The sequence below is a fragment of the Canariomyces notabilis genome (assembly GCF_033297395.1).
Source record: "Canariomyces notabilis strain CBS 508.74 unplaced genomic scaffold N656scaffold_23, whole genome shotgun sequence".
Taxonomy (NCBI): Eukaryota; Fungi; Ascomycota; class Sordariomycetes; order Sordariales; family Chaetomiaceae; genus Canariomyces; species Canariomyces notabilis.
Genome location: NW_027041845.1, coordinates 395,663 through 421,965, shown reverse-complemented (window position 1 = coordinate 421,965; position 26,303 = coordinate 395,663). Strand labels below are relative to the sequence as shown.

The 26,303-nt window shown below is 57.5% G+C and overlaps 7 protein-coding genes across 7 annotated transcripts; 4 read left to right on the top strand and 3 right to left on the bottom strand.

Annotated features, from left to right (window-relative positions):
* Positions 1 to 262: 262 nt before the first annotated feature.
* Positions 263 to 1,933, top strand: N656DRAFT_715356 (alpha/beta-hydrolase; the record flags this gene model as incomplete). The annotated part of the gene is made up of 1 exon (XM_064812041.1): positions 263 to 1,933. One exon carries the CDS (start codon positions 263 to 265, stop codon positions 1,931 to 1,933), a length of 1,671 nt encoding a protein of 556 aa, XP_064667375.1.
* Positions 1,934 to 1,953: 20 nt separating this feature from the next.
* Positions 1,954 to 3,871, bottom strand: N656DRAFT_847567 (uncharacterized protein). Its single transcript, XM_064819272.1, has 2 exons — positions 2,331 to 3,871; positions 1,954 to 2,242 (listed from the first exon to the last, which is right to left on the bottom strand). The coding sequence occupies exons 1-2, from the start codon at positions 3,725 to 3,727 to the stop codon at positions 2,065 to 2,067; spliced, it is 1,575 nt and encodes a 524-aa protein (XP_064667374.1). The 5' UTR covers positions 3,728 to 3,871; the 3' UTR covers positions 1,954 to 2,064.
* Positions 3,872 to 6,529: 2,658 nt separating this feature from the next.
* Positions 6,530 to 8,333, top strand: N656DRAFT_770811 (cytochrome P450; the record flags this gene model as incomplete). Its single annotated transcript, XM_064813805.1, has 4 exons — positions 6,530 to 6,699; positions 6,777 to 6,897; positions 6,958 to 7,291; positions 7,348 to 8,333. The coding sequence occupies 4 exons, from the start codon at positions 6,530 to 6,532 to the stop codon at positions 8,331 to 8,333; spliced, it is 1,611 nt and encodes a 536-aa protein (XP_064667373.1).
* Positions 8,334 to 9,813: 1,480 nt separating this feature from the next.
* N656DRAFT_791648 (BcPKS19, polyketide synthase) lies at positions 9,814 to 17,587 on the top strand (the record flags this gene model as incomplete). The annotated part of the gene is made up of 4 exons (XM_064816996.1): positions 9,814 to 10,449; positions 11,035 to 12,019; positions 12,098 to 16,606; positions 16,665 to 17,587. The coding sequence occupies 4 exons, from the start codon at positions 9,814 to 9,816 to the stop codon at positions 17,585 to 17,587; spliced, it is 7,053 nt and encodes a 2,350-aa protein (XP_064667372.1).
* N656DRAFT_321192 (uncharacterized protein) lies at positions 17,310 to 19,425 on the bottom strand. Its single transcript, XM_064809234.1, has 3 exons — positions 19,180 to 19,425; positions 17,673 to 19,111; positions 17,310 to 17,588 (listed from the first exon to the last, which is right to left on the bottom strand). Exon 2 carries the CDS (start codon positions 18,939 to 18,941, stop codon positions 17,706 to 17,708), a length of 1,236 nt encoding a protein of 411 aa, XP_064667371.1. The 5' UTR covers positions 18,942 to 19,111; positions 19,180 to 19,425; the 3' UTR covers positions 17,310 to 17,588; positions 17,673 to 17,705.
* An 85-nt stretch (positions 19,426 to 19,510) lies between these two features.
* Positions 19,511 to 23,409, top strand: N656DRAFT_782662 (uncharacterized protein). Its single transcript, XM_064815804.1, has 2 exons — positions 19,511 to 19,615; positions 19,689 to 23,409. Exons 1-2 carry the CDS (start codon positions 19,611 to 19,613, stop codon positions 23,041 to 23,043), a joined length of 3,360 nt encoding a protein of 1,119 aa, XP_064667370.1. The 5' UTR covers positions 19,511 to 19,610; the 3' UTR covers positions 23,044 to 23,409.
* A 430-nt stretch (positions 23,410 to 23,839) lies between these two features.
* Positions 23,840 to 25,488, bottom strand: N656DRAFT_800709 (uncharacterized protein; the record flags this gene model as incomplete). Its single annotated transcript, XM_064818035.1, has 3 exons — positions 23,840 to 24,971; positions 25,038 to 25,273; positions 25,330 to 25,488. The coding sequence occupies 3 exons, from the start codon at positions 25,486 to 25,488 to the stop codon at positions 23,840 to 23,842; spliced, it is 1,527 nt and encodes a 508-aa protein (XP_064667369.1).
* Positions 25,489 to 26,303: the final 815 nt, after the last annotated feature.

Below are 26,303 nucleotides of genomic sequence, written 5' to 3'. Positions count from 1 at the left end.
ATCACCCATGAAGAAGAGGTAATCCCCTCCGTCTTCCCCCTTCCCCCCACAATGCCATGTAAGCAGGTGGATGCAAGAGGGGAGCTCTTGTATGTATGTACATGTACCAAGGTACGCTGTACACTGTACACGTCTATTGGAACTCTTGCATATATTTCGGAACCTTCCCCTTGTCAGACACCTCTTCTTCTTCCCCATCAGCTTCAATAGCTCCCATCACGATCGACTACTCGCAGTTCTACTATCATACCCTTACATTACAATGACTGACTTTGAAAGCGCCAAGTCTTCCCTCTCAGCCCCTGTCGAGACCGAATCCGGCCTCGTGTCAGGGCTCGTCCTTGCCAACAAGACCCGCGCCTTCCTCGGGGTTCCGTATGCTGCGCCGCCCGTCGGTCCGCTCCGCTGGCGTCCCCCACAGCCCGCAGTCCCCTGGACAGGCGTGCGGTCGGCCACCTCGCTCCCGCCCGCCGCCTTCCAATTCGCGCCGCCGCCCAACTCCATCTACTACGGAGGCGAAACCTCCTTTTCGGAAGACTGTCTCTACCTCAACATCTACACGGGCCCGGAAGAAGACAGCACCAAGAATACCGCACTCCGGCCGGTGCTGGTCTGGTTCCACTTTGGCGCCTTCCAGTTCGGCTCCGTGTCCAACCCCATCTACTCGGGGGAGCACCTTGCCTCGTCCGCAGGGCTTACGGTGGTAACGGTGAACCACCGGCTCGGGCGGCTGGGTTTTCTAGCCCATCCGGAGCTGACGGCCGAGTCTCCCCACGGCACGAGCGGCAACTACGGGATCCAGGACCAAGTGGCGGCGCTAGCGTGGGTTTCGCGCAACGTCGCCCGCTTCGGCGGCGACCCGGCCAACGTGACCATCGGCGGCGCCTCGGCCGGCGGCTGCAGTGTGCACATCCTCCGCGCCTCGCCGCTCGCCCGGGGGCTGTTCTCCAAGGCAGTCGTCGAGAGCGGACCCGGCGTCGCGCCCCTCCTTCCAGGTGACGACGCACACGGCCACGTCGCGGCCTTCACCGGCCTCGCTGCCGCGGAGAAGGCCGGCCTGGAACTCCAGTCCCATCTCGGCGCCAAGTCAATCGACGAGATGCGCGCCCTTCACCCCGCCGCCATCGCGGGCGTGCACCTGCCCCGGTCCGAGGGAATCTGGCGGGCGGCGTTGTGGCCGGCGGCCAGGACGAGCCTGAGCCTCTTCGACACGGCCAACCCCATCGTGGACGGCTACGTGCTGCCGGAGTCGCCGCTCGCGGCGCTGCTGAAAGGTCGCGCCGCCGACGTCCCCCTGCTGGCGGGCAACGTCGGCAACGAAGCCTCGGGCATGCCCTTCCTGGCCTCGGTGGAAGACTTCGAGACGTACGTGCGCGAGACGTTCAAAGACCAGGCCGAGGACGCGCTGCGGCTGTACCCGGCCGAGGCGGATGACGAAGGGGAAGGGGTCAGGTGGGCGTCGTCGCAGCTGCTTGCCGACCATGTTTTCACGTGGTCGACGTGGACCGCGGCGCGGGTGCAGTCGCAGAAATTCAAATCCCCGGCGTGGTACTTTCGGTTTGAGCGGGCGCCGCCCATCCCGCAAGAGGCAGACCTGGTCGAGAACAGGAAGTCGCGGGCGCGCGCCTTCCACTGCGCCGTGGTGCCATACGCCTTTGGCACTCTGGACGCGTTCAAGTGGAACTGGACGGACGCCGACAGGGAGCTTTCACAGAGTATCTCGGACGCTCTGGCTCGCTTTGTGCGGAGCGGGCGCCCGGGAGACGAGCGTGAGGACGAAGACAACTTTTGGCCTGCGTTGGGCTCCGAGGGGTCCTTGATCAAGGTCTGGAATGCTGGCTCGTCGAGGCTGGAGGCGCCGGGTCTGCGCCTGGCAAGCTTGACGGCCTTCTGGGACAGGTATTACGGGGTTCAGGGTCAGATTGATGTGTGAGAGCTGAGCTGAGGGGAGGTATCTATTACCGTTACGAGCTACTTATCAGTTTCTCTCTCTCATTCTCTAGGCATGTCTATTGTCTCTACCGCGAAACATCCCTCCGAGTTAGCCCTGTTGAGCACATGCAATCAACGCCTATGAAAATCGTTCCAGGTTGGCTTTTCCAACTGGCCTCGCTCATCTTGCAGAAAGAAGTGGGCATGTAAGAGGCCGTTTGCCTGCTCCAGCAGATCGGCAAACAAATGCCTGCGCGAGTCGAGAACGTCCAAGCAATACGCAATCTCGTCGTCGCGCGCAACACGCAAGCTAGGTAACAAAGGTTAGATTATATTTCCGCTATCTCCGAGTGATATAAATAGGTTTGGACAGCAGGGAAAAAGGGGGTACGACTTACTCCTCATCCGAAAGGCTAGACGGAAGCAGCAAGAGGATGCCATATCCAAACCGCTCAATGATTTGAGCCCATTTCTTGCCGCTCTTTCTCCACATCTGGATCTTTAGCGTCTTCCTCTTTGCGTCGGACATACCACCTTGACCCTGGCCATCTGACTCGGGCGGGAAGATGAGATTGGCGAAGCGGTGTTGCACGACAGACCTGCTGCCGCCCTTTGGCAGCATGTTGGTCGTCGTTATTCCCGAGGTACCTGAACCCCGACCACCCTTCTGCTGCTGCTGCTGCTGCTGCTGCTGCCCGACCTGCTGGTCGTCGCACCACGAAAGGAACAGGTCCGGGTACTCCTGGGCGAGGGCATAGGCGTGGTAAAAGTGGGCGAGGGCGATGCGTTTGCGGATGCGCGAGTTTTGCTCGCCAAAGATGCTGCTCTCGATGGCCATGCCCAGTCCCAGCACGAGCTGCCGGAAATGCGCCGCGTCGGCTGTTGTGCGCGACGACAGCGAGGAAAACTGGCCGATGGTCGGCAGCGCATGGTCCTGCATGTTGTGGTACTCGGGCGCCCTCAGCTGGGCCGCGAACTCAGCCACCTGCGCGCTGGCTTCCCGGGCCCCAATCTGCTGCAGCTTCCTGGCTAGCTTGGAGTCTCCCCCCAGACCGCTGAACAAGGGCCCACTGGAGGAGGAGGACCCGGTGCCGTGGGACTGGGTGCGGGGGCTGTTGGTTGCATCCGGCGCCGTCTGTGTAGCATATGTCTCATACGGTGTATGTGTATGTGACAGTGGGGTCAAGCTGCTGCTGGTGCCCGTAGTAGTAGTGGTGGTGAGTCCTATGTCACCAATGTCGGCTCCTAGGAGTGCGACACCGTTGGACGCATGCATAGGCCGGAGGGTAAGATTCGCCTTTGCACTGCTGCCGGCCCGCGCTTTAGTGACAGAGACACGACGCCGCTTATCCCGGCTGGTGCGAGGTCGGTCCCGGTCTGCAGCCGGCGCTCGAGCTTTCGATGCAGCAGGAACCAGGTCGTACTGTGCATCCATGTTGTCGCTGGAGATGGCGGCGCTCTCGAGTGTCTTCAGCTTGTCCATGACCCTACGGTTTTGCTCCTTGATTTGATCCAAGCGCGGCGGTGCGCGGATCGAGATGGTCGCAACAACCTCGTCGACGCACCTGTGCAAGCCTGTGTAGATGTTTTCGATGTCATCCAGGCTGTCAGGGCTCTCGGAGCCGGTGTTGCTCACAGCGGTGGTTGCATAGCTGGCATAGTAGGGCTCGGAAGCCGCTTCCCCGAACCACTGGTCGTAGTCGTAGTAGATGGTGTCGTCGTGTAAGAGGTTCAGTGGCTGGTCGGCGTCAAGTCGGACTCCTCGGAAGTGGTCAAGTGGCGGGACGTTGGACATGGCTGCAGTGACGTTTCTGTAAGATTGTGCTGTGACTGCACGCTTCAGGGCCGGGGCTAAGAAAGATGCTAATCCCAAATTCCCAACCGACGTTAACGTTAACGTGACATATACAACTCTAAAACCTTATTTTCTTGCTCTTCTATCCGCCTCTGGCTTGGCTGGACGTAAAAGACTGCAGGCGGTACCGTCAGCCCCGAGGTCCCAATCTCAACATTGAGCCGGCTAATGCGTCTACATGTGCGAGAGAGAACACGGCATTGATAAAAACGATATCTCCGAGTATGGTCAAGTGCTCCCATGTGCTTGCGTTGAATCAAGCCTTGTGGATGCCGATGTGTAGTTATGTCTTCTGACCAGGCCTTCCCTGGTGGACAGCCCTACACTAACAATACCGAGATTCAGTAGTCCTCCCGGTCAGGGATTCAAACGCGGAACGAAGCTTCGGAAGGATCCCGCGGACGCTAGGGCGACGTAAGCACTAGGCACGCTCTAGCGAATGTAAAGCAACACGTTAATCCAACCTCACTTGGTAACGCGCGCGACTTTTTGTCGACCGGCGTGCGAAGCGCCGAAGATGTAGGCCTGGCACCTGGCATGCACCCTGCCAGCTCCATCTCCATCCTGCCTTGTACGATTGTATCAGACGAAACCCCGGGCGACCTTGAGAGGTCCATCGAGATAACTCAGATAAGAGGCAGCCGTCCGGAAGCCTCGGCCAGGAACGCGTCCGAGAAGGTTGACGGGGGATTTCCGCGTACATGGCAGTAATATGCGTCTTACTCCGAGTTTGATTCCGAGATGCGGACCGCGGAGATCGTGAGGTGGAGCTTTGGAAGCATCTCTTGTCCCTCGGCCGATTACCTATCTTGATCACCATCAGCCCGTGCTTACTGGCTAAGCATTGCCAATACTGCAGCTCCCTGGCACCCGTATGCACCTAACCTCAGGAAGTTGGATCCCGCTTCCTGGGCGTCGATCACCGGTCAAGACGGCACTAAGTGATGACTGGAGTCTGGAGATGGCAGGGAGATGGTGCGAGGGAAAGACGAGAATCGTGCAAGAAAAGAATGCGAGACTTGACCGCCAGACTGCTTGTTTAAATGAAGAGGTAGTGTAGTACAATAAGTATGTCTGACTTGGACAGGAAACGGGAGCGTTGGTGATTAGCATTTAGAATTCTGCCGCGCTCACCAGTCACCACGAGAGCACAACTTACAAGACTGGAGAGATCGACGGTCGACCTCGGGCAGGCTGCAATTCAGGGTCTGACTCTCGTATTCCTAGTATAGGTCTCATTCTCGAATGGGAACGAAGGGCGCGCAATATCCGTCATTCCGGGGTGGTAACCTAACTCAACTTTGACTTCAAGCGAGGTGGGTGGCATTGATGGATGCATTGACGGATCTCGAATGCCCGCGGCCAGCAAGAATGGTCGGCCACGCTGCTACTTGTTGGGTGTGGCAAGCACTGTTAGAAATCAATGGCGCAAGACTGAGGGAGATTTATGCCATGGAACGGTGAATCCTTCCCAGCTAGCACTCTATTAGCACGTGGGGGTGCCGCTCGTGTCAGCGTGAATTCGATACTGAGGTATCAAAGGAAGGTACCTCCGTATGTATGTACATGTAGCGATGCAGGCGCATGTGGAAGGCGTAAGTATGCAAGTATCAACCAAAGATAGCTGATAGCTTAGGCAACAGGCAGTACACGACTACTCCTACCTTCCGGACAACGTTCCATAATACTAATGGGGAGAACATTCTAATGAGCCCGGCCAGTCTGACTGAAGTCCTTACTTACTGCTACACTGTGTCACACGTACAGTCCCGTGATGAGTGAAAGTTGTGGTGCGACCTCAATCTGTCTCTGTAACCTTAGACCGCCCACCACCACCGGTACCTCCATTCAGTCGCAGTTACCCTATCGTTCAGCCATCCAGCCGCAATGCCGCCTTCCGCCTACTACCCAGCAGGTACTCAACGTGGTAATGATTGCCGATTTGCCTGCAGCATGTTCATGTCAACGGTTGAGTCACCAGTCTCGTCGATCGAACGACGGGTGTTCTCCCACACTTGTGATGGATGTAACAGAATCCTGTACTCCATCTGCAATTCGAACCGCAATTTCTGCATCACAATCAACTCAATCAAGACAACATCCAATCGCATATCAAATCCTGGAGTTGTCGCCAACTCTGTGCTCTGATACCACTTCGGCGTCTTGGGTCTTGGGCCGGGATCTGGTTTCGTGTAACCCCCGGACGACACGATGGCTACAGTAGAACCACAGTGGCATAGTCCCTGTATATTTCAACCCGGTATCCGGAACCTACCACCTGCTCGCTACGACTTACGATGAGCGAGGGGAGGCGACACCCCGTACCCTACAACCCCGCAGCAGCAGCAGCATGCGTTTTCCGGAGTATGCACACATGGATCTAGATCGCCGGAAACGACCGGTAACCGTTGGCTTCATGCTGTCCCGTTCTGAGTACCGGCACTTACATAGCAACCTCGAGGGCATAGGACCTAGTACTACTGGTCGAGTGACTACTAGTAGGTCGGACTACTGCTTGGAGAGCTCTCAAGAGACTAGAGCATCTCACATAAAACGTCGGCAGCCCCTGAATCTCTCCCGCTCACTCGGCAAAAGACACTTGACCTTGACGTTGTTCCCAACCGCACAGGGCTTTGAGCTATTCTCTCAGAGCCAGACGGTAGAACTAACCCGTTCAAAGAAGAACATACCCGTTTCCATACCACCTTTCTAGTTTTCTCATCTACCAAGTCTTCCTCTACCATGAACAACATCTTAAGTTGGACTCGCCATGCCAATGTCTCAAGAATAGAACTGATTTGGGCTGGTCTCGCCACCCTCTCCATCTACGTCGTCTATTGTGCCATCTGGCGTTTGTACTTGAGTCCCATAGCCAAGTTCCCAGGGCCGCGGCTGGCAGCTCTGACAGATCTGTAAGTGCCCGGCCTAAATCATATCCGCCAACAGCACCGCACCTCTGAAGAGACTGAGAGCTAACTGACTTGCCCAGGTACGAAGCCTACTACAATAACTGGCTCGGTGGGAAGTACATCTGGAAGATTGATGAGCTGCACAAGAAGTACGGGCCGATAGTCCGAATATCGCCACGCGATCTACACGTTGGAGATCCAGTAAGCTGATGCCCAGAAACTGAGCAAACCACCACCAAGTTACTGACAACCATCGAACAGGATTTTTATGATGTTCTCTATCCCAGCACTACGGACAGGAGACGGGCAAACAAAGCCCCTAGCTTGACCAAGTTCTTCGGTCTCGACGACTCGTTGTTTTCCACGGTCGACCACGATATCCACCGGATGCGCCGCGCCGCCCTCCTGCCCTATTTCAGCCCATCCTATGTCAGGAAATTGCAGCCGGCCTTCCAGGAACGACTGGACGTGCTGCTCAAGCGTTTGTCAGACCTCAAGGACACGGACGTGCCCGTGAACGCGAATTGCGTGTTTGCCGCCTTTAGCAATGACTTGACGCACATTTTGGCCTTTGGAGAGTGCCAACACAAATTGGGTGAGTGAGAAAAACAGATTCAGGTGCCGGTTCACATTAACATTTTCGAAATTCAGAGACCCCTGACTTTGACTCTTCCGAGCGAGATGCGTCCTTGTCAGGGGCACAGTCATTCCACCTCCTGAAGCGCATGCCGTGGCTCAACAACATCATGATGGCGCTGCCAACTTGGCTCTCGCAGAGCATGAGCCCGGCGCTGGGGTCGTACATGCGCCAGAAGAAGATGACGCGCGAAAAGGTCGCGCAGCTGGCCGCCACGTCCGACGACGACTGGGCGGGCAAGAACACGCCCGTGTTCCGCGGCCTCCTGCACTCTGAAAAACTGCCCCCCGAGGAGAAGACGGTCGAACGGCTGGCTCAGGACGCGCAGATGCTGCTCATGGCGGGGACCCTGACCATGGCGTCGACGCTCGAGCACATGGTCTACTGGATGGTGGCCAACCCGGAGGTGCTGCGCAAGCTGAAGGAAGAACTGCGCACCGCCATCCCCTCCATCAACGACGTCGGAAAGACACCGCTGGCCACGCTCGAGGGCTTGCCCTACCTGACGGCCGTCATCAAGGAAGGCGTCCGGCTGATTTACGGCAACTCGACGCCCCATTTCCGCATCGACCCGGATGGACCCTTGGTCTACAGAGACGCAAAGACGGGCAAGAGCTGGGTGATCCCCCAGGGCACTTCGGTCGGCATGACGAGCGTGCTGCTCCACCACAACGAGGACAATTTTCCCAACAGCCACGCCTTCATCCCGGAGCGATGGCTGGGCGACGAAGGCAAGAAACTCGACAAGTACATGGTCGGCTTTGGCAAGGGCAGCCGCATCTGCCTCGGCATGCCCCAGGGGTATGGAGTCCTGCGTCTGGTGCTTTCGCAGCTCTGGAGACTGTGGGCGAGCCCGGACGCTAGGATTGGCGATGAGATTGGTGTGCTTGGTCTCTACAATACCACCGCTGAAGATGTCAAGATGGAGGGCGACTTCTTTGTGGCGAAATACAAGAAGCAGCAGGGTGTGGAGTTTAAGCTTAACAGCTTTCGGGATTGAATCTAGTGCTAGTTACATGTACCAGTACTAGCTAGTACTGCTTAATATGTGGTAGAGACTAGCCTGAGATGATTGTTTGCAAGGACGAGCATAACTTGCATGAGGAATGAGTAAGTAACAAGGTTGATTACCCATCCCTAGTAAACAGAATAGATAGGTAGATAGTGAAGAGTGCACATGAGGTACTAGTACCACCGTCACCAGCGTCTTTTCGACGTGCGTGAGCCTGTAACGGTGACCCCTGTGTAGGACACCAGTTTCTACGATTCAACAGCCCCCCGGATCCCAAAATCTCTACCTGAGTGTAGACTTGATCAGGCTCTTTGAATATTCGTACTCAGTCCTTGAGCCGTTATGGCCTGCAGATCGAGGGTTACATGCAGCCTGGTCCCGGTATCCCACTATCAGTCGTGAATCCGTTGAGGAGAGCGAGGTCGCCGACCTAACCGAGATCAGAGTCTAATCGCGGCCCATGATGAGGCTGCCAAGTCTCGACACCCTCCGCGGACAAATCAAGTTGTCTACTGCCAGCATGGTTGTGGTACTAGTACCGATCATACGACCGACACGGATGGCAGAAGCCCCCGCTTCGAGCCTATCAACATACACGTGAATGTAAGTGAATAGAGTCCCTCTGAGTAGTAGTGAAGTTTCTAGAACATGATAAAAAAGACAAAGCAATTGTCCGTTGACGATCCTACTACCACCCCAGCGAACGTGGGGGTCAGTCCTCCATCCAGACCTACATGCATTGCATGTACTGTACATACACCGAGTCCATGCCACTTGAATGCAGCATGTACCAGAGTAACTAGACCGGAGAAGCCAGTGTGGGTGCCCTTGAGCCCTTGCTGCATCTGTGGCAACGCTTTGTTGTCTGATCTGGGGTATAGCACCGACATAGGAAGTCGCCCCTTTTCTTGTAGCCGCCACTGAGGGTCTAGTACCACACGTTCACTGTCAAGGACCCAAGGGCACGTTTCATCCAGAGTGTTTGGACGAGATAGGAGCCATTGAAGGCGAACTTCCATCCGATTCGTTTGCTATCTTACAATGCTACTAGTAGTAAACAATATCAGATTCGGCCGAAAACGCTCCTTGGTCCTCCGGATCCTCAAAAACTCCTAGCACCTAGTGTGGCATGGTACAGGAACATGTATCGCTCGGCATGCAGTCTAGACAGTACTCATATGCGGCAATGAACATAGCATTAGTGTTTGAGTACTCGTATCCCCAGCCCCTAACCTTCACTCACGTATATAACATCCAAAATCCTCCCCTCCCCCTATCCACAAGGCAGATTGGGTTGTAGCTCCCACCATCTCTACGGGCTCTCCGAGACTCATTCAACATCACCTGAACCTTGCTCCGCCCGAGTTCAACAACATCTCTTCCCATTCCAGTGGACAAGACAAGGTCGGCCTACTTGATCTCAACCCCCTTGCTCAAGTCAAATCACACCCACACCCCGTTTCGGAACATGGCTGGCCTCCCTTCTCTCCTGGTCTTCGGACCACAGACGGGGTTCCCATCAGACAAGGCCCTGCTTGAAGCCCGCCAAGAGCTGCTCACCAACCCCAACCTGCGCGCTCTGAAGGAGGCGGTCGACGACCTGCCACAGTTCTGGCAGGAACTGGTCGACCATGACTCTGCCCTGCCAGGCGACATCAAATACCTGCATCATCTCAAGCAGTGGACCAACGACGGCGGTTCCCTGCCCTTTGCCCGGGACTCGGAGGAGGAGAGCACCGCGCCAAGCCACTACGCCCTGGCCGTCACCGTCCTGCTCCACATCACCCAGTACACCCGCTACCTGGGACAGCTTAAACTGGGCCAACCTGGTGAAGGCTCGCACCGCAAGCTTCTAGAGAGCATCAACGGCAGTGGGGGAGTCCAGGGGTTCTGCGTCGGTTTGCTGAGCGCCCTCGCCGTGGCCACCTCGGCGAGTGAGTCTGACATTGGTGCGTCTGCCGCCGTCGCGCTGCGTCTGGCCGTGTGCATCGGCGCCTATGTGGACCAGGACCGGTTGGGTGACGAGTTCGTGGCTGTTGCTCTGAGATGGGCGGACGGAATCACGCAAGGTGATATTGCCGATATCATCCGGTCAATCCCTGATGTAAGATGGCATCAGCCCCTTTTTGAGCCCCTTTTTTCAGCCCCGTTTTTCAGCCCCTTTCTCTCAACCCCTTTTTTCCAACCCCCTTTCTTTTGTTCTGGGCTGACTAACCGCCATCGCTAGGCTTACATCTCGAGCATCAACGACGCGACGAGCGTCACTGTGACGCTCGAAGCCACGCAGCGCGACAGTCTAGCCGAAAAGGCGAGCAAGAACAAGCTGCGCGTGAAAGACGTCCCCGTATCCGGCCGCTTCCACACGCCTGTCCACGCCAGCGCAGTGGATAGGCTGTTGGACCTGGCCAAAGTCTCTGGGCAACTTGAGTTCCCGGATGCGAGCGCCCTGCGCAGCCCCGTTCGTAGCACTGCCGATGGCAGGCCTATCACCACAGGATCGTTGACGCGGGTCGCCCTGGAAAACGCGCTGGTAGACACGGCCGACTGGTACACGACCGTCAAGTCGGCAGTTGAACAGCTTCCCAAGTCCAACCGGACCGTCGCAGTCGCAGGATTCGGGAACTGCACTCCGGCATCTCTCGTCCAGGATTCGCAGCTCAACGTTTTTAGCCTCAGCGACCTCCTCGAGGCATCCTCCAAGCCCACCCTCACCAACGGCGTCGGCTCTGGTCACGATGGTGTAGACTTGTCCCAATACCCGGCCCACTCCATTGCCATCGTCGGCATGGCCGGGCGGTTCCCTGGCGCGGACTCGGTCGACGAGCTGTGGGATCTGATCCTCGAGGGCAAAACCATGGTCCAGCCGGCTCCTGTCGAACGGCTTGGACTGCCGCAGACGGGAGACCACGCAAAGACGCAATGGTGGGGTAACTTCTTAAACGACCCCGAGGCCTTCGACCATAAGTTCTTCAAGAAGTCGTCGCGCGAGGCCATCGCCTGGGATCCCCAGCAGCGGATCCTGCTCGAGGTCGTGTACGAGGCACTCGAGTCGGCGGGCTACTTCGGCCCTCCAGCCAAGCCGGAACCACTCGACTACGGCTGCTACATCGGCGCCGTCATGAACAACTACTACGACAATCTCTCCTGCCACGCCGGCACTGCCTACGCCACTGTGGGGACATCGAGGTGCTACCTCAGCGGCTGCATGAGCCACTACTTTGGCTGGACGGGCCCGTCGCTGACCATCGACACCGCGTGCTCGTCGTCTCTGGTCGCCATCAACACGGCCTGCCGCGCCATCTGGTCCGGCGAGTGCTCGCGGGCCGTCGCCGGCGGAACCAACGTCATCTCGAGTCCCTTTGACTATCAGAACCTCTCGGCTGCCGGGTTCCTGAGCCCCAGTGGCCAGTGCAAGCCCTTCGATGCCGACGCTGACGGGTATTGCCGAGGCGAAGGCGTCGCAGTCGTGGTCCTCAAGCCGCTCGCGGATGCGGTCAGGGAAAACGACAACATTTTGGGCGTCATTGTCGGATCCGCTGCGAACCAGAACCACAACTTCAGCCAGATCACGGCGCCGCACTCGGGCTCCCAGGTGAAGCTCTACCGAAAGGTGATGGAGCTCAGCGGGGTGACGCCAGACGATGTGTCGTATATTGAAGCCCACGGGACCGGAAGTGAGTTGCCTCTTAACATTCATCCCCACCCCTATTCCTTCATTGGCAGGTGTTGACCAACCATTTTGCTCCTCTTAGCCGGCGTGGGCGATCCGATCGAAGTCACCAGCATCCGCGACGCATTCGGTGGGTCAGGGCGAGACTCCGTTCTCTATTTCAGTTCCATCAAGGGAAATATCGGCCATACCGAGGCCACCGCCGGCGTTGCCGGCCTCATCAAGGTCCTCCTGATGATGAGACATCGCAAGATCACAGCGCAGGCGAGCCACAAATCCCTGAATCCCAAGATTCCGTCCTTCGACGACTACCGGATGGCCATCCCACGAAAGGTCATGCCCTGGCAGGCGTCAACCCTCCTGGCCTTGGTCAACAGCTACGGCGCGGCCGGCAGCAACTCGGCCGTCATGCTCCGCGAGAAGCCGTCCTCGCGTTTCCCCGCGCCAACAGCTCCGCGACTGGCAAAGTACCCGCTGTTCATCTCGGCCGGGTCCGCCAACAGCCTCGCGCAGTACAGCAAGAAGCTGCTGAGCTGGCTGAACAAGGCCGAGGCTGAATCTGCAGCCGATCTTCTGCCGTCCGTCGCCTTCAATCTTGCTGACAGAGGCAACCACCAACTCGCACACGTCCTGGCCACTCCCGTAAGCTCGGTTGGGGAACTTAGGGCCAAGCTCGAAGAAGCAGCAAATGGCTCGGGGACAATCAACATCACAGCCAAGGCAACCCAGCCTGTGGTGTTGGTATTTGGCGGCCAGGAGAGCGACTTCATCGGCTTGTCCGAGGATGTTTACCAGTCTTCGCTAGTGTTCCGCAAGCACCTTGACGCCGTTAACGACCTTCTTCTCTCGGCTGGGTTGGAGAGCATCTTCCCCGCCGTCTTCGAGTCCAAGCCTCCAGGGAATCTGGTGACTCTGCACTCGGCTCTTTTCGCCGTCCAATATGCCTCGGCCAAGACCTGGATCGACTGCGGACTGAAAGTCGAGGCCGTCGTCGGACACAGCTTCGGTCAGCTCACTGCGCTCTGCATATCCGGGGTGCTTTCACTTGGCGATGCTCTCAAGTTGGTCTCTGGAAGGGCGTCACTCATGCAGACCCATTGGGGTTCTGAGCCAGGCTCCATGCTGTTCTTGCAAGCTGACCGCAAGACGGTCGAGGGGCTCATCCGGACCGTGGATGATGCTGGCCAGTATGCAGAGATCGCGTGCTACAACGGCCCTACAAGCCACGTTGTCGTGGGTTCCTCCGCGGCCATCGTGTTCCTGCAGCAGCACATTGCCAACACGCCGCACCTCCAGAGCTCGGTCCGCACGCAGAAGCTCAACGTCACCAACGGCTTCCACTCGCGGTTCACGGAGCCCATGCTGGAACATCTCGCGTCTCTTGCCGAGCAGCTGGAGTGGCGACAGCCAACCATCCACCTTGAGACAACCGACGAGTTCCAGAGCAACTCAGAACCCGACTTCCGTATCGTCTCGGAGCATACCAGAAGGCCCGTATTTTTCCAGCAGGCCATTGAAAGGCTCACGGCCAGATACTCCCAGTGCACGTGGATCGAGGCAGGACGCGGCTCTTCGGTCATCAAGCTCGTCAGGGGCTCGGTGGCAGATCCGCAGGGGCACGCATTCCATTCCCCGCAGCTCACGTCGTCCAAGGCGCAGGAGTCGCTCGTCGATATCACTGTCGACCTGTGGAAGAAGGGCTACACGACGCAATTCTGGCCGTTCCACCGAAGCCAGAAACCGAGTTACGATGCCCTCAGCCTCCCTCCCATCCAGTTCGAAAAGACGCGCCACTGGCTTCCGTTCACGGGAAGAGGCGCGGCAAAAGAGCAAGACGCGACGGATGGGGCGAAGGTCGAGGAGGTAGAGGAAAAGCACGAGCTCTTGAGCTTTGTCCGCTTCCAGGACGGGGCCAACACCAAGGCCGTATTCCGAATCGATCCGCACGCCGAGCGCTTCAAGCAGATGCTAAACGGCCATATCATGGGTGGGCAGACCCTTGCTCCGGCATCCCTTTACTTCGAAGTTGTTGCGCGTGCGGCCCTGTTTCTTCAGAAGGACACCCAGGCCACGACCTACGTGCCTACGGTGGACGACCTGCACATGAGATCCCCAATCGGGCAAGATACCAACACCAAGATCTCACTCGTACTCACCAAGCTCAACGACGTGCTGCCCGCCTGGTCGTTTTCCTTTACCACCCAGCCCGCCGACGTTCCAAACGCAGAGCCGTTCGAGGTCTCCACCGGCAGGGTCTGCCTCAAGAAGCGGGACGACGCCCATCAGGCGCGAGAATTCGAGCGGTTCGAGACCCTGACAGGCCACCGCCGATGGGGAGAGGTCATGAACCACCCCGACGCCGAAACGATGCAGGGCAGCCACATCTACCGCGCCTTCAACACGGTCGTCTTCTACGACAAGCCGTTCCAGGGCATCAAGCAGGTCGCCTGCGTCGGGTTTGAAGCCGCCGGCAAGGTCAGGATCACGCCATCCCCAGAAGACCCGGCCGACCAACGGCTCGTCGACACGCCCATGACGGACAGTTTCATGCAGTTCGCCGGCTTCTTGGTCAACTATTTCAACAACCCGAGCACCGAGGACGTGTTGGTCTGCGGCAAGATCGAGCACATTGAGCTGGGCGGATCTTTCGACCCTGACGCCGGCGAGTGGCTCGTGTATTCGACCATGAGGGAGGGCGGTGAGACGGATGCTTCGTCCGATGCCTATGTCTTTGACGCCAGAACCAAGAAAATGGTCATGGCTGCCTTTGGGTTCCGCTTCTCGAAGATGTCACGCACTCTGCTCGGGCGTATCCTTAAGAGCGTCAACAAATCCGCCAACGCGTCCAAGACCCCTGCCAAGGACGACACACCGGCCGATATCGACGTTTACCTGCCAGGCCAGGCACAGACTGCTCCTTCGACTGCCCCTACCACAGGGTCAAGGCAGCCACCAGCTGGAAAGCGCCGCGAGCTTCTCCAAATCCTGTCCAACGTCACCGACGTCCCGCTGGGTGAGCTCAGGGAGGACGCAACCCTGGACGATCTCGGAATCGACTCCCTGATGGCCACCGAAGTCCTCAACGACATCCGTGCGGCCCTGGGTCTGACCATTGACCTCTCCAGCTTCCTGTTCTTCCCGAACGTCGGCGCCTTGCTAGCCTACGTCGACGAGAAGCTCGGCATCACAAGCGGGGGAGACGACATCGACTCGGGGGCTTCGGACGTCGGTACCGAAGCGAGCAACATCAAGCAAGGCACAGCCACACCTCCCACGCCAGCATCCTACGCAACCGACGAACCCAAATTCTCCAAACAAGAGGTGCCATCCCTGATCTCAGCTCGCGACGCCTTTGAGGCGACCCGGCTCAACTACGACCACCACGCCAAAGCGACGCAGGCCGTCAACTTTTGGGCGGAAGCCTACCCGCACCAGGCACGCCTCGTGCAGGCCTACATCGTTGAGGCCTTTGCCGAGTTGGGTTGCAAGCTGGCCAATCTCCGGCCCGGCGACCGTATTCCCGTCGTGCGATTCCACGACAAGCACAAAAAGCTCGTGCGCCAATTCTACCGCGCCCTGCAAGACGGCGGCCTGATCACTGGCACCGGCGACGACCTGGACAACTTCACGCGCACGGCGACGCCCATCGACCCGACGCCCGCTGAGACCATATACCACGACATCGTCGACCTGCACCCGCAGCACGCGAGCGTGCTCAAGCTGGTGCGGGCCGTGGGATCCGAGATGGCGGCGTGCCTGCGCGGCGACAAGGAAGGGATCCAGGTAGTCTTTGGCGAACGCGAGACCAAGCGGACGCTCGAGGAGATGTACGAGTTCTGGCCGCTGCTGAGGACACCGTCATGCGTGCTGGGCGATTTCCTCGTCAAGGCGTTCCGCAACTCGGTTGGGTCCGGCAAGTTCCGCATCCTCGAGGTCGGCGCCGGCACGGGCGGCACTACGCGCTACATTGTCGACCGTCTGCGGCGGGAGGGGATCGATTTTGAGTATGTCTTTACCGATCTCGGCCAGTCGCTCGTCAACGCCGCGGCCAAGGGGTTCAAGAACAAGGACGGGCTCGTGTTTGATGTCCTTGACATTGAGCAGGAGCCCAAAGACGAGTACAAGGGCGCGTTCCATGCCGTCATTGCCACCAACTGCATCCACGCCACGCGCAACTTGGAGTTGTCCCTTAGACACGCGAGGCAGATGCTCCGGGACGACGGGGCGCTCGGGCTGATTGAGATTACGCAAAACATGTACTGGCTGGACATTGTCGTCGGGCTTTTTGAGGGGTGGTGGGTGTTTGAGGATGGGCGGAAGCATGCCCTTGTCGACGAGAGGCATTGGGAGAAGAAGATGAAGAGGGCCGGCTTCGGAGAGGTGTCTTGGAGCGACGGGATGAGCCCCGAAGCCAAGACAGTGAGGGTCATTGCTGCGTTTCCTGGCCAGGGAGAGGTGACGGCGCTGGAGAAGCCGGTGAAGGCGGCCATGGAGACGGTCGTCTATAAGAGAGCCGGAAACCTGGACATCCACGCCGACATTTACTACCCGCTAGAGGGCGAGGTGTCGCCGGATAGGAAGTTACCCGTTGGTAAGCGATCGTCGATCTCGACCTGTTGATGTCAGCCCCTTTTGACTGATTGTATTAGCCTTGATGATACACGGAGGCAGTCATATGCTGTTCAGCAGAAAAGACATCCGGCCTGCTCAGACACGTCTCCTGCTCAGCAAGGGTTTCCTTCCCGTCAGCTTGGACTACCGCCTCTGCCCCGAAGTGCCGTTGATGGAGGGTCCCATGGTGGACGTTTGCGACGCACTCGATTGGGCTCGCCATAAGTTGCCCGGAATCAAGCTCCCAAATCCCGGACTCCAGATTGACGGGACCCGCGTGGTAGTAGTCGGCTGGTCCTCGGGCGGCCAGCTGGCCATGTCATTGGGCTGGACGGCGCCGCTGCGTGGGCTGCGCCCTCCCGAGGCCACCATCGTCTTCTACGCCCCGACCGACTACGAAGACACGTGGTGGCAGAACCCCATTCAGCCGAACGGCGCTCCTTACAAAGGCCAGCAATACAACGTGCTCGAGGGCGTCCGGGACGAGCCCATCAGCAACTACGACATGGTGGGAGCGTGGGAGGAGCCCATCGCGGACCCGCGCAGCTGGCATGATGCCCGCTGTCGCATCGTGCTCCATATCAACTGGAAAGCCCAGACTCTCCCTGTCATCCTGAAGGGGTTGCCGAGCATCACCAATGCTGCCAAGCATCCCGAAGTGAAGGACTGGAGTCAGCTCTCGCAGCCGTCCCTCGAAACCATCAGGGCTGCTAGTCCGCTTGCTCATATCCAGGATGGGAGCTACCGCGTACCGACCTTCTTCATCCACGGCACGGCTGATGATTTGATCCCCTGGGAGCAGACTCAGCGGTCCCATCGAGCCATGGCCGAGCAGGGCCTCGCCACAGAGTTGGTGCTGCTTGATGGGGCTCCGCACATCTGTGACCTGAGCAGTGATCCTAAATCGGACGGGTGGAAAGCCGTTCTCCGGGCGTATAATTTCATTGCCTCGCATGTCTAGACTTAGCAGGGGGGTTGGCGTTTTGGATATGTTTATCAGCAGGGCTGGAAGGAAAGGATGTACTTCTGATTTAATTCTGACCTACAAAGGCAATATCAAAGACGTAGTCTATCGATGTTCAATACTCAAAATCGTTCTGCTTCTGCAGTCCGCATGTCATGCCGCCCGGCGGTATTGTGTCCAGAGAATCCTGTGTGTCATATTTCGCAACGGCTAAAAATTCGGCAGTGTAAGGTATTAGACTCTTTTCGAGGGCGGAGTCGCCAAGGATGCAGTCGTTGACGGGGTCGTCGCGGACCAGAGCGCAGAGCATGAGATTGCCTCTAAGAGGGCCATATTGGTGGCGTATCTCGTCTTGCAGACTGGCCCAGGCATCGCGTGAACTCTGGATGGCCGCCTGGACGGCGAGATGGAAGTTGCTCGGGACAGCCTCGCCCCGAGGAGAGTTGGGCCCAACTTCGCCGATGGTACCATCTGGGTAGATGAGGCCATTGTCTTTGCTAAGCGCCCGATGTGTTATGCGTCCAGCGCAATCACCCGATCCTGGAGAGGTGTCTGGCAAAGCGAAACAACCCGTGGTCAGGTTGTGCGGTATTTGCTCGGGCGGTATTAAGCCAGTGGCACGCATGTCCAGGAACGGTGCTGTACCGTTCATGCCCAGCCCTGGAGGGTTTGACTCGCTGATGGGCTGGCTCGGGTCAGCGCTGTCGACCCAGTTGCTGTGAGAGTAAAAGTCTTGGATTCCGTGCAAGGCCCGTCCAAATGCTTCGAGCGCGCTGCATTTCGCTCTCCCGAAGGCATCATTCTGCAAAGCCGGAAAGGCAAAGGCGCAGTCGCCGAACGGGCCTGATAGCTCAACCATTTCCGGGCGAATGGTCCTGGTCTCGTCGAGCAACTGCCCTGCCGCCTTCCAGGCCTGGTGGAAGCGCTCTCGGAGGTGATCGATGCAGACCTGCAGCTTAGCGGTCGCCTCGGCTCGTGTCTGGGGGTATCCGGGAATGTCCAGGTAGTCGGCATCATCACAGTGAGCTTCAGGTCCCTCGGGGATCGGGTCCAAGGTGTCGGGCGAGCCGACAGCGCCGTTGAAGCCCGCTCCGGGAATAGGCAAGCCCATGAAGTCGATGTGATAGCCAGCGAGCTGATCCAGCGACCGCGGCTCGAAGCATATGCCATCTGACTTCTGACCGCTCGGGCACCGGAATGCTATGCGGGTTATCATCTCGTGTTCATTGTGCTGGCCGAGAAGTATGGGTTCGTTGATGGTGCCAAAAGCCGCCGCAAGATTCGAAAAGGTTGAGAAACTAGGTAGAAGCCAAACGAGTAGAAGTAGAATCGGCAGCGACATTGGCGGCATGGCGCCCTGCTACTCCGTTGGATTTGGGTCACAAAACCCAACGGTCCACGGTGTCGAGTAAGGCCATAGACTTAAGGAGTGATCTTGTCGGTCTCGACATTCTTCTTCACCTCAGATAACCTAAGAAACCTGGCAAAGGTGATTCTTCTGTTTCACGATGGCAGGCGCGGCTGGATTGGAATGTTAGTGGGCCTGATTTCCTTGGCACGGTTGGCTACATGATCCTTATTTTTCGCACCTGGTCGCTCAGGACTACAAACTGCATCACATCCTGTAAAACAAGCATTGTGTATTGTCATCTGGGGTGTCTTGTTCTTCGGGAATTGGTTGCGGATGCAGCGTTGCGATGTTCTTCCCGATGTCCTTCGAGATGTTGTGTATTAGGTGATCGGATCTTGGTCAATGTTGCCGAGGCAGGTTAGGTACAGGTGAGGGGCAGCTCACCATGGTGTGCGATGGGCGGTGAGGGGCTGCATTAATCAGTGGCGGTCTCGGTTGCCTTGGAGCCCAGGGCCCTTTGTAAACAGACTGCACTGGCAGCAGGCAGCAGCACGCTTCAGCCCGCCAAAGTGTGTTTTCATGCCCTCGCACACCCGCCACTTGCAGTTGTATGCACATCGGCCTACAGTGACGCTCTGTTAAACGTTCTCGTCATTGTGAGCGCCGCAGATGAGGTAGATCCACCATGGCCGGCAGTGCACCGCAGGTCCAGACAACGGAAACGAAGTTAACAGGAATCAACAAAAGCAGAAAACCAGGTGCCAACTTCTCGGTCCAGCCGCGAAATAACCTTGCATCCGGCGACAAGCCAGAGTTTTCCAAGCCAGAAGAATCTCGGCGCCCCAGCAAGACAAGAGCCGAACTGCGGAAAAGCTTCTACGACCTGGTCGAGTCAACGACCATCAGTTATTCTTCGCCCAGTGCCGAGTCAACCACCATGGCAAGATCGCGCTCCAATTCCTTCAACGACGATGACCTTGAGATTCTCAGCTCGCAGGCCGCCAACTTATCGCTCGGGCCTGGCTCCCAAATAACACCGCCAAGGCCCGTCGACAGCCCCGATAACGCTGTTGTGGACCTAACAGACAGTGCAAATGGCAAGCCCGCGGTTGCGACGCCCACGGCGACCTTTGGCCACCCGACGAAGCTGGTGCCGCGATTCGGTAAGCCTCAGGACAGCAACCACATGTTCATCCAGCGAAAGACGCGGCCAGAGTTTCACAGTGATCTGTACAGGGGATCGGGTCCCTTGAAGCCCAAGACCGAGTCCAAGAAAGCGCCGGCGTTGCAGATGTTTAGCTCTATGAGCGCCGAGGCACAGCCAGCCTATCAGTACTCACAGCCCTCACAATCAGCATATGGAGACAATGTGTTTTACACGGATCCTGCCAAGGCATCGGCAGACCTGAAAGCCCTGCTCGAGGGTGGCATGGACGATGAAGAGGAGGAGCCCGAACGGGAAAAAACCGAGGGCAGCAAAGCAAAGGAGGAAACCATCGAGGATGGTGCACTTGAGGGCATCAAAGTGAAGCTCCTCCCGCACCAAGTTGAGGGAGTCAAGTGGATGCGGGGTCGAGAGCTTGGGCCCGTCAAAAAGGGAACAGTGCCCAAAGGCGGCATCCTGGCGGATGATATGGGTCTCGGCAAGACGCTGCAGAGTATCTCGCTCATTGTCTGCAACCCGATGCCTGGACCGGACGACGAGGGTTGGAAGAAGCACTTTGACCGAGTCAAACCAGCAACGCTGGTGGTTGCACCGCTTGCACTGATCCGACAATGGGAGGGTGAAATCAAAGAGAAGGTGGCCAAGTCCCATGAGCTCAAGGTCTGCGTCCATCATGGTCAACAGCGGACTAAAGACCCCAAGGCCTTGGCCAAGTACGATGTTGTCATCACCACCTACCAGACGTTGGTATCTGAACACGGCAACAGCAACCCAGACCCTACCAGAGGGCCTCAAGTTGGCTGTTTCGGCATCCACTGGTTCCGCGTCATACTCGACGAGGCACACAGCATCAAGAACCGCAACGCCAAAGCCACCAAAGCCTGCTGCGCTCTGCGTTCCGAGTATCGCTGGTGCCTTACGGGCACTCCCATGCAGAATAACCTTGACGAGCTGCAGTCGCTCGTCCACTTTCTCCGCATCGCTCCTTACGACGACTTGTCCGAGTGGCGAGCCAACATAGATGGGCCAATGAAGCAAGGCAAGGGCCACATAGCCATTCGGCGCCTGCACTCCCTGCTTCGCTGCTTCATGAAGCGACGCACAAAGGAAATCCTCAAGGAAGAGGGGGCCCTTGTCGCGGGCGGCAAGAAGGCGCTCGACGCGGCTGCTGCGAAGGCTAAAGAAGGGGGGTCGCAGGAAGCCGAAATGCCCAAGCCTGCCTTCAAGATCACAGAGCGCAAAGTTGTCACGGTCGAAACTCAGTTCTCGCCAGCCGAGCGGGAGTTTTACGACCGGCTCGAGGAGCGTGCTGACAAGAGCCTCGAGAAGATGATGAAGACGAAGAGCAACTACTACGCCAACGCTCTCGTGTTGTTGCTACGCCTGCGCCAGGCATGCAATCACCCGCGCCTGTCCGAGACAAAGCTGGATAAAGACAAGGACGCGCTGGCTACAGACACGGCCGCCCAGCCGAAAGCAAGTGTCGCCGACGATATTGATGACCTGGCTGATGCGCTAGGCGGGATGGGTATCCAGACAAAGCAGTGCGAGATGTGTTTGAGCGAGCTGAGCAAAAAGGAGGTGGCTGATGGTCAGTTGCGCTGTACCGACTGTGTACAGAGCCTCGAGAAGGTGAACAACGAGAGCCCCAGCCGAAAAAAGCCGCAAAAGGACCGGCGGAGGATTAGCGTTGTTGCGGAGGAGATCAAAATTGAGAAAATGGCCAAGCGGAAACCGAAAGGCCGCCGAATCATCACAGATAGCGATGATGAGGAGGAAGATATGGAGGGCAGCTGGCTGGTACCAGAAGACGAGCGTGGTTCTCTCCGCCTTGGCAAGGCTGGTGATGAAGAAGACGAGAATGCTGAAGGCGGCGGCGACGACATTGGATCGGAGGATTCAGATCACCCTTCGGAGAATGAGGACGAAAGCCAGCTTGACAGCTTCATCGTCAACGACGAAGACGCACCAGAAGGGGATCAGCCCGAATCCGGCTCTGGCTCGGAAGACGACACCTTCGTATCAGTAGCTAAGCTCCGCTCACAAGTCGTCTCTGAAGCCGCGCCTGAATCGCCCAGCGACGACTTAGTCTCGGAAGGCGAGAGCGTCTCCGAATCGGAAATCCTCTCTGCTATAGATTCCGGCTCGGACTCGGACACTTCGCCGGCCAAGCGTCACCAAAGCCGACACCGCGATGGATTCCAGTCCAAATCCGGGTCCAAGACCAAGTCTACCGCCGACAATAGTCACCATAGTGTGATGGTCTCGGCCAAGATCCGCGAACTCCTCTCACTCCTGCGCAAAGAGGCCCCTCAGCACAAATTCATCGTCTTCTCCCAGTTCACCTCGATGCTCGACCTAATTGAACCCTTCCTCCTCTCCCAACCTGGCCTCAAATTCGTGCGCTACGACGGCAAGATGGCCAACGACGCGCGCGAGGCCGCGCTCCACGCCCTGCGCACCGACCCGCACACGCGCGTCATGCTCTGCTCTCTCAAGTGCGGCTCGCTGGGGCTCAACCTGACGGCGGCCACGCGCGTCGTCATCGTCGAGCCCTTCTGGAACCCCTTTGTTGAGGAGCAGGCCATTGACCGCGTGCACCGACTGACCCAGACGGTCGACGTGGTCGTGTACAAGCTGACGGTTGCCGACACGGTCGAGGCGCGCATCCTGGAGCTGCAGGACAAGAAGCGGCGCCTGGCCGAGGCCACCATTGAGGGCGTCGGCGCTTCCAGAGGCAAGAAGGGCAAGAACCAGATGAAGCTGGGTCTGCAGGAGATTTTGGAGCTGTTCAAGCACGACGCGAGACACTCACTTGGCGGCGGCGGGGATCCGAACGATCCAGCTAGCAATCCGGTCGTTATTAGGGATGTTGCGGCAATGGTGAAGAGGGGGAAAGCGAGGAAGGAACATGACGTCTATGGCAGGAGGTGGTGAATCATGGTTTGTTATGCGAGTAACATATGTTCGGGATGGGTAGACTGGCCGGTTGGGTTGGGATAAATGGGAATGGGAATGGGATTGGAATGGGATTGGGAATGGGAACTGGGAAAGGGCGAAGTGCAAAGGGTGCGGTCTCAACTCCTGGAGTGGGCCGCTGACATATACTGAGGCGCATTCTCTTGTCCGGATATTGTGACTGCCTAATAGAGCTGACTGGTGTCTTGTCCTGATTCTGTTTTCCTCTTGTGAGTTGTCTACATGCGCATCGGTTTATGTCTCGAGCGGAATGTGGCAAATACAGAGCGTCCCTGACAGTCGATGAAGCATCGTCCATGCCGTCTTGCAATTCCCAAAACGTAGGAGTAGGCAATCAGTGACGTAGGTGTTGCTCACATTTTCTTATTAATTTCAATAAGAATGAGAATATGCTAGTGAGGAAAGCCAGATCCCGCCTGACGCCGGTGCAACCAAACCCAGTTTGTCAAGATCCCGTTGTATATATAGATCCCAATCCAAACCCAGGATAATAACGATAGTATGTAGACACATTATTGTCCCCGTGCCAAACGCCCAATGAACGTGGTATCGTCGCCCTCAAGGCAGTTTGTAGCAATAAGCAAACGCCTTTCCCCATACCTTATCGACCAAACCGGTCGACCCACGAAGTAACCGAGCAGTACCTGCCGCCCCTTTCTTGCCTGAAAGTCAAACTGCCATCAAAGACAGGTAACCAATCCGACCCTACCCAGCCTGATCTAACTTCACCCGAGGTGAAATCCAAGAGTAAAAATCAGTACTGCCCGGAATCCTTCATGTCTTGCGCTCGCGTCTCGCCCTTGACATAGCCGCTCAGCCGCATCTCGTTGCTTTCTTCCCCGCCGTGGCCTGCCATTCCCGGCCCGGACAAGGGCACGGACATGTACTGCGGCAGCATGCCGGTGCCGTTGCTGTTGTTGTTGCTGTCGTCGTTCCTATTGCCGTTGCCGTTGCTGTTGTTGTTGCTGTCGTCGTTCCTATTGCCGTTGCCGTTGCTGTTGTGGTTGCTGTCGCCGTTCCCATTGCCGTTGCCGTTGTCGCCGCCTCCGCCTCCCTCAACCTCGGACTGCCGCAGTTGAGTGGGAGATCTCATTGTCATCATCATCCCGTCCGTCAAAAGCGACTTCTGCTCCAGACCCTCGCGGAGAACTGGCAGCGATTGCCCCGCCAACGGCATCGCGCGCAGGAAGGTTGGGTGCAGCTGGTTCGGGTGGTGCATGTACTGGTGTGGCAAGTACTGGTGCTGCAGGTGCAGGTGCTGCTGGTACTGGTGTTGCAGGTGCAGGTGCTCGTGCTGTTGGTGATGGTGTTGCAGGTGCAGGTGCTCGCGCTGTTGGTGATGATGCTGCTGGGACTGATGCTGGCAATGTGACGGGATTAAGGTCGACTGCAGGGGAAGTTCCTCCGGGTGTTGGCAACAAGGGTGATGGTGGTAGCAGGAGGATTGGTGGTGTCGCATGCCGTCGGCCACGAGCGCTGCAGCGGCCGGGTCGCTCTCGCTGTCCGCGTCTGTCTGGATGAAGGTTGCATTCTGGCCTGCTGCGCTGTTTGTCGCGGTTGGGGTTTGGCCCGCGGTTGGTCTCCGAGGGATCCGGGACAATGGGGGTTGCGATAGGGAGCAGGTTGGGCAGGTGGAGGTTGGAGCGCTGGTGATGGTGTGGAGAGATGTTCTGCGCGTGAGGACGCCTTCGCTCGGCGGGAGACGCGCTGGTAGAGCTAAGCTGGGTGTCGACGGGCAGGGCGATGGGACGTCGAAGAGCTTGTATCGGCCGTCCTCGACCCGCTCGAGCGAATCGTGCAGCTCGTCAATCTTGGTGCCTTTTTTGGAGCCCAGTTTGACATGGATAAGGAGGATTGTCAGGGCCAGGGTGATGTTGTACGAGAGGCTGCAACGAACTCAATCAGTGCTGGCTAATAAGAGGGATAAGGAGGTGAGAGCAAAGGGTACGGACACAAGCCCCATCGCCATGCAGTAGCTCAGGATGCCGGCGATACACCCATACGCATTACAGCTGGTGGGCGAGCCATTATTGGCCAGAATCGTGATGATGACTAGAGTCAGGAAGCAGGCTATCACATCAAAAACGGCAAAGGAGGTGAGCCAGCTCTTCTTCTCGATGCGGCGCTTAAACACCTTGAAGTAAAGGAAGGCAATGGTGAACAAGCTGTAAGTGAGGAGCACAGCAAACTAGCAGGCCGTCAGCTCAAGCACAGAGGAATCGGGGCCTTCAGCAGAGTACTCACCAGTAGCTCGAGAATAATCATCTCAACTGGCGGTCTTGGGAGGTAGCCGCCCCCGCCATGTGACTGTAATACGGCAGCCTGAGCAACGGTGGCGACCGTGATAGCGACCAGCTGCGTGGTGCGAGCAAGATGCAGCCATGATGATGTGTCCCATGCCATCTCATCTACCCTTGGCGCGCAGTCAGGCAGCGAGCTGAGGGGATTCAATTGCTGCTGTGGCCGGCTTCCGCATCGATGAGAGCGAGAAGCAGCAGCCAATTCAAAAAGATCAAGGGACGGGCGGAGGACCAAGGAAAGAAAGGCGGGGGCTGAAGTATCACTTGGCAAGCAAGCCAGTTTTCCGGTACCCTAGGATGAGTACTGCCCTAGGATTGATGCACGGCCTCCGGAGTACCAGCATGGTTACATGGTCAAGCAACCGAGCAAATGAAGACGGGAAGACGTGGGGGCTAGCTAGAAGCTCTGGCGATGTGTTGGGATCATGAGGATTGGGGAGCGAGGTACTTGGCATGTAGGCGCATATAACACCATTAGGAAGTACTGTACAGTACAGTACAGCCAAAATTGAGTCGCCCGTCCGAATTTGCCAGATCTCCATTTCTCATACGAACAAAGTGCGAGCTCTGGACCAAACCAATTCCATCCCGTCTCAATTGAACAGACCGCTGAGTGAGAAAGATGGGGTTGCAGTTTCTCGTTATACGGAATCTTGCTGCATTGGAGGAAACTGCGTGACGCATCACCGGCTTACCGGCTCCTTCCTAAGCCGCTAGTTAAGCCGCTAGTTAAGCAACACTGCCTCAGGATGTCACGTATAATCTCAAAAAAATTAGTCGGGTAGACCTTTTTCAGTAGTCGGGTAGACCTTTCCCGCCCACATGCATGCAACCAATGGGCGCGCTCCTCTGCCCACCCATTTTGCCAGGGGAAAAGAGCAAGCTACAGGCTAGGCACATAGGAAGTCCTGCCTAAGG

Coding starts and splice junctions, on each gene's coding strand:
- N656DRAFT_847567 (XM_064819272.1), bottom strand. CDS start 3,727: ATGTCCAACGTCCCGCCACTTGACCACTTCCGAGGAGTCCGACTTGAC. Junction 2,243..2,330: donor TCTAGCCTTTCGGATGAGGA/GTAAGTCGTACC, acceptor TTTGTTACCTAG/CTTGCGTGTTGCGCGCGACG.
- N656DRAFT_321192 (XM_064809234.1), bottom strand. CDS start 18,941: ATGCCGCCAATGTCGCTGCCGATTCTACTTCTACTCGTTTGGCTTCTA.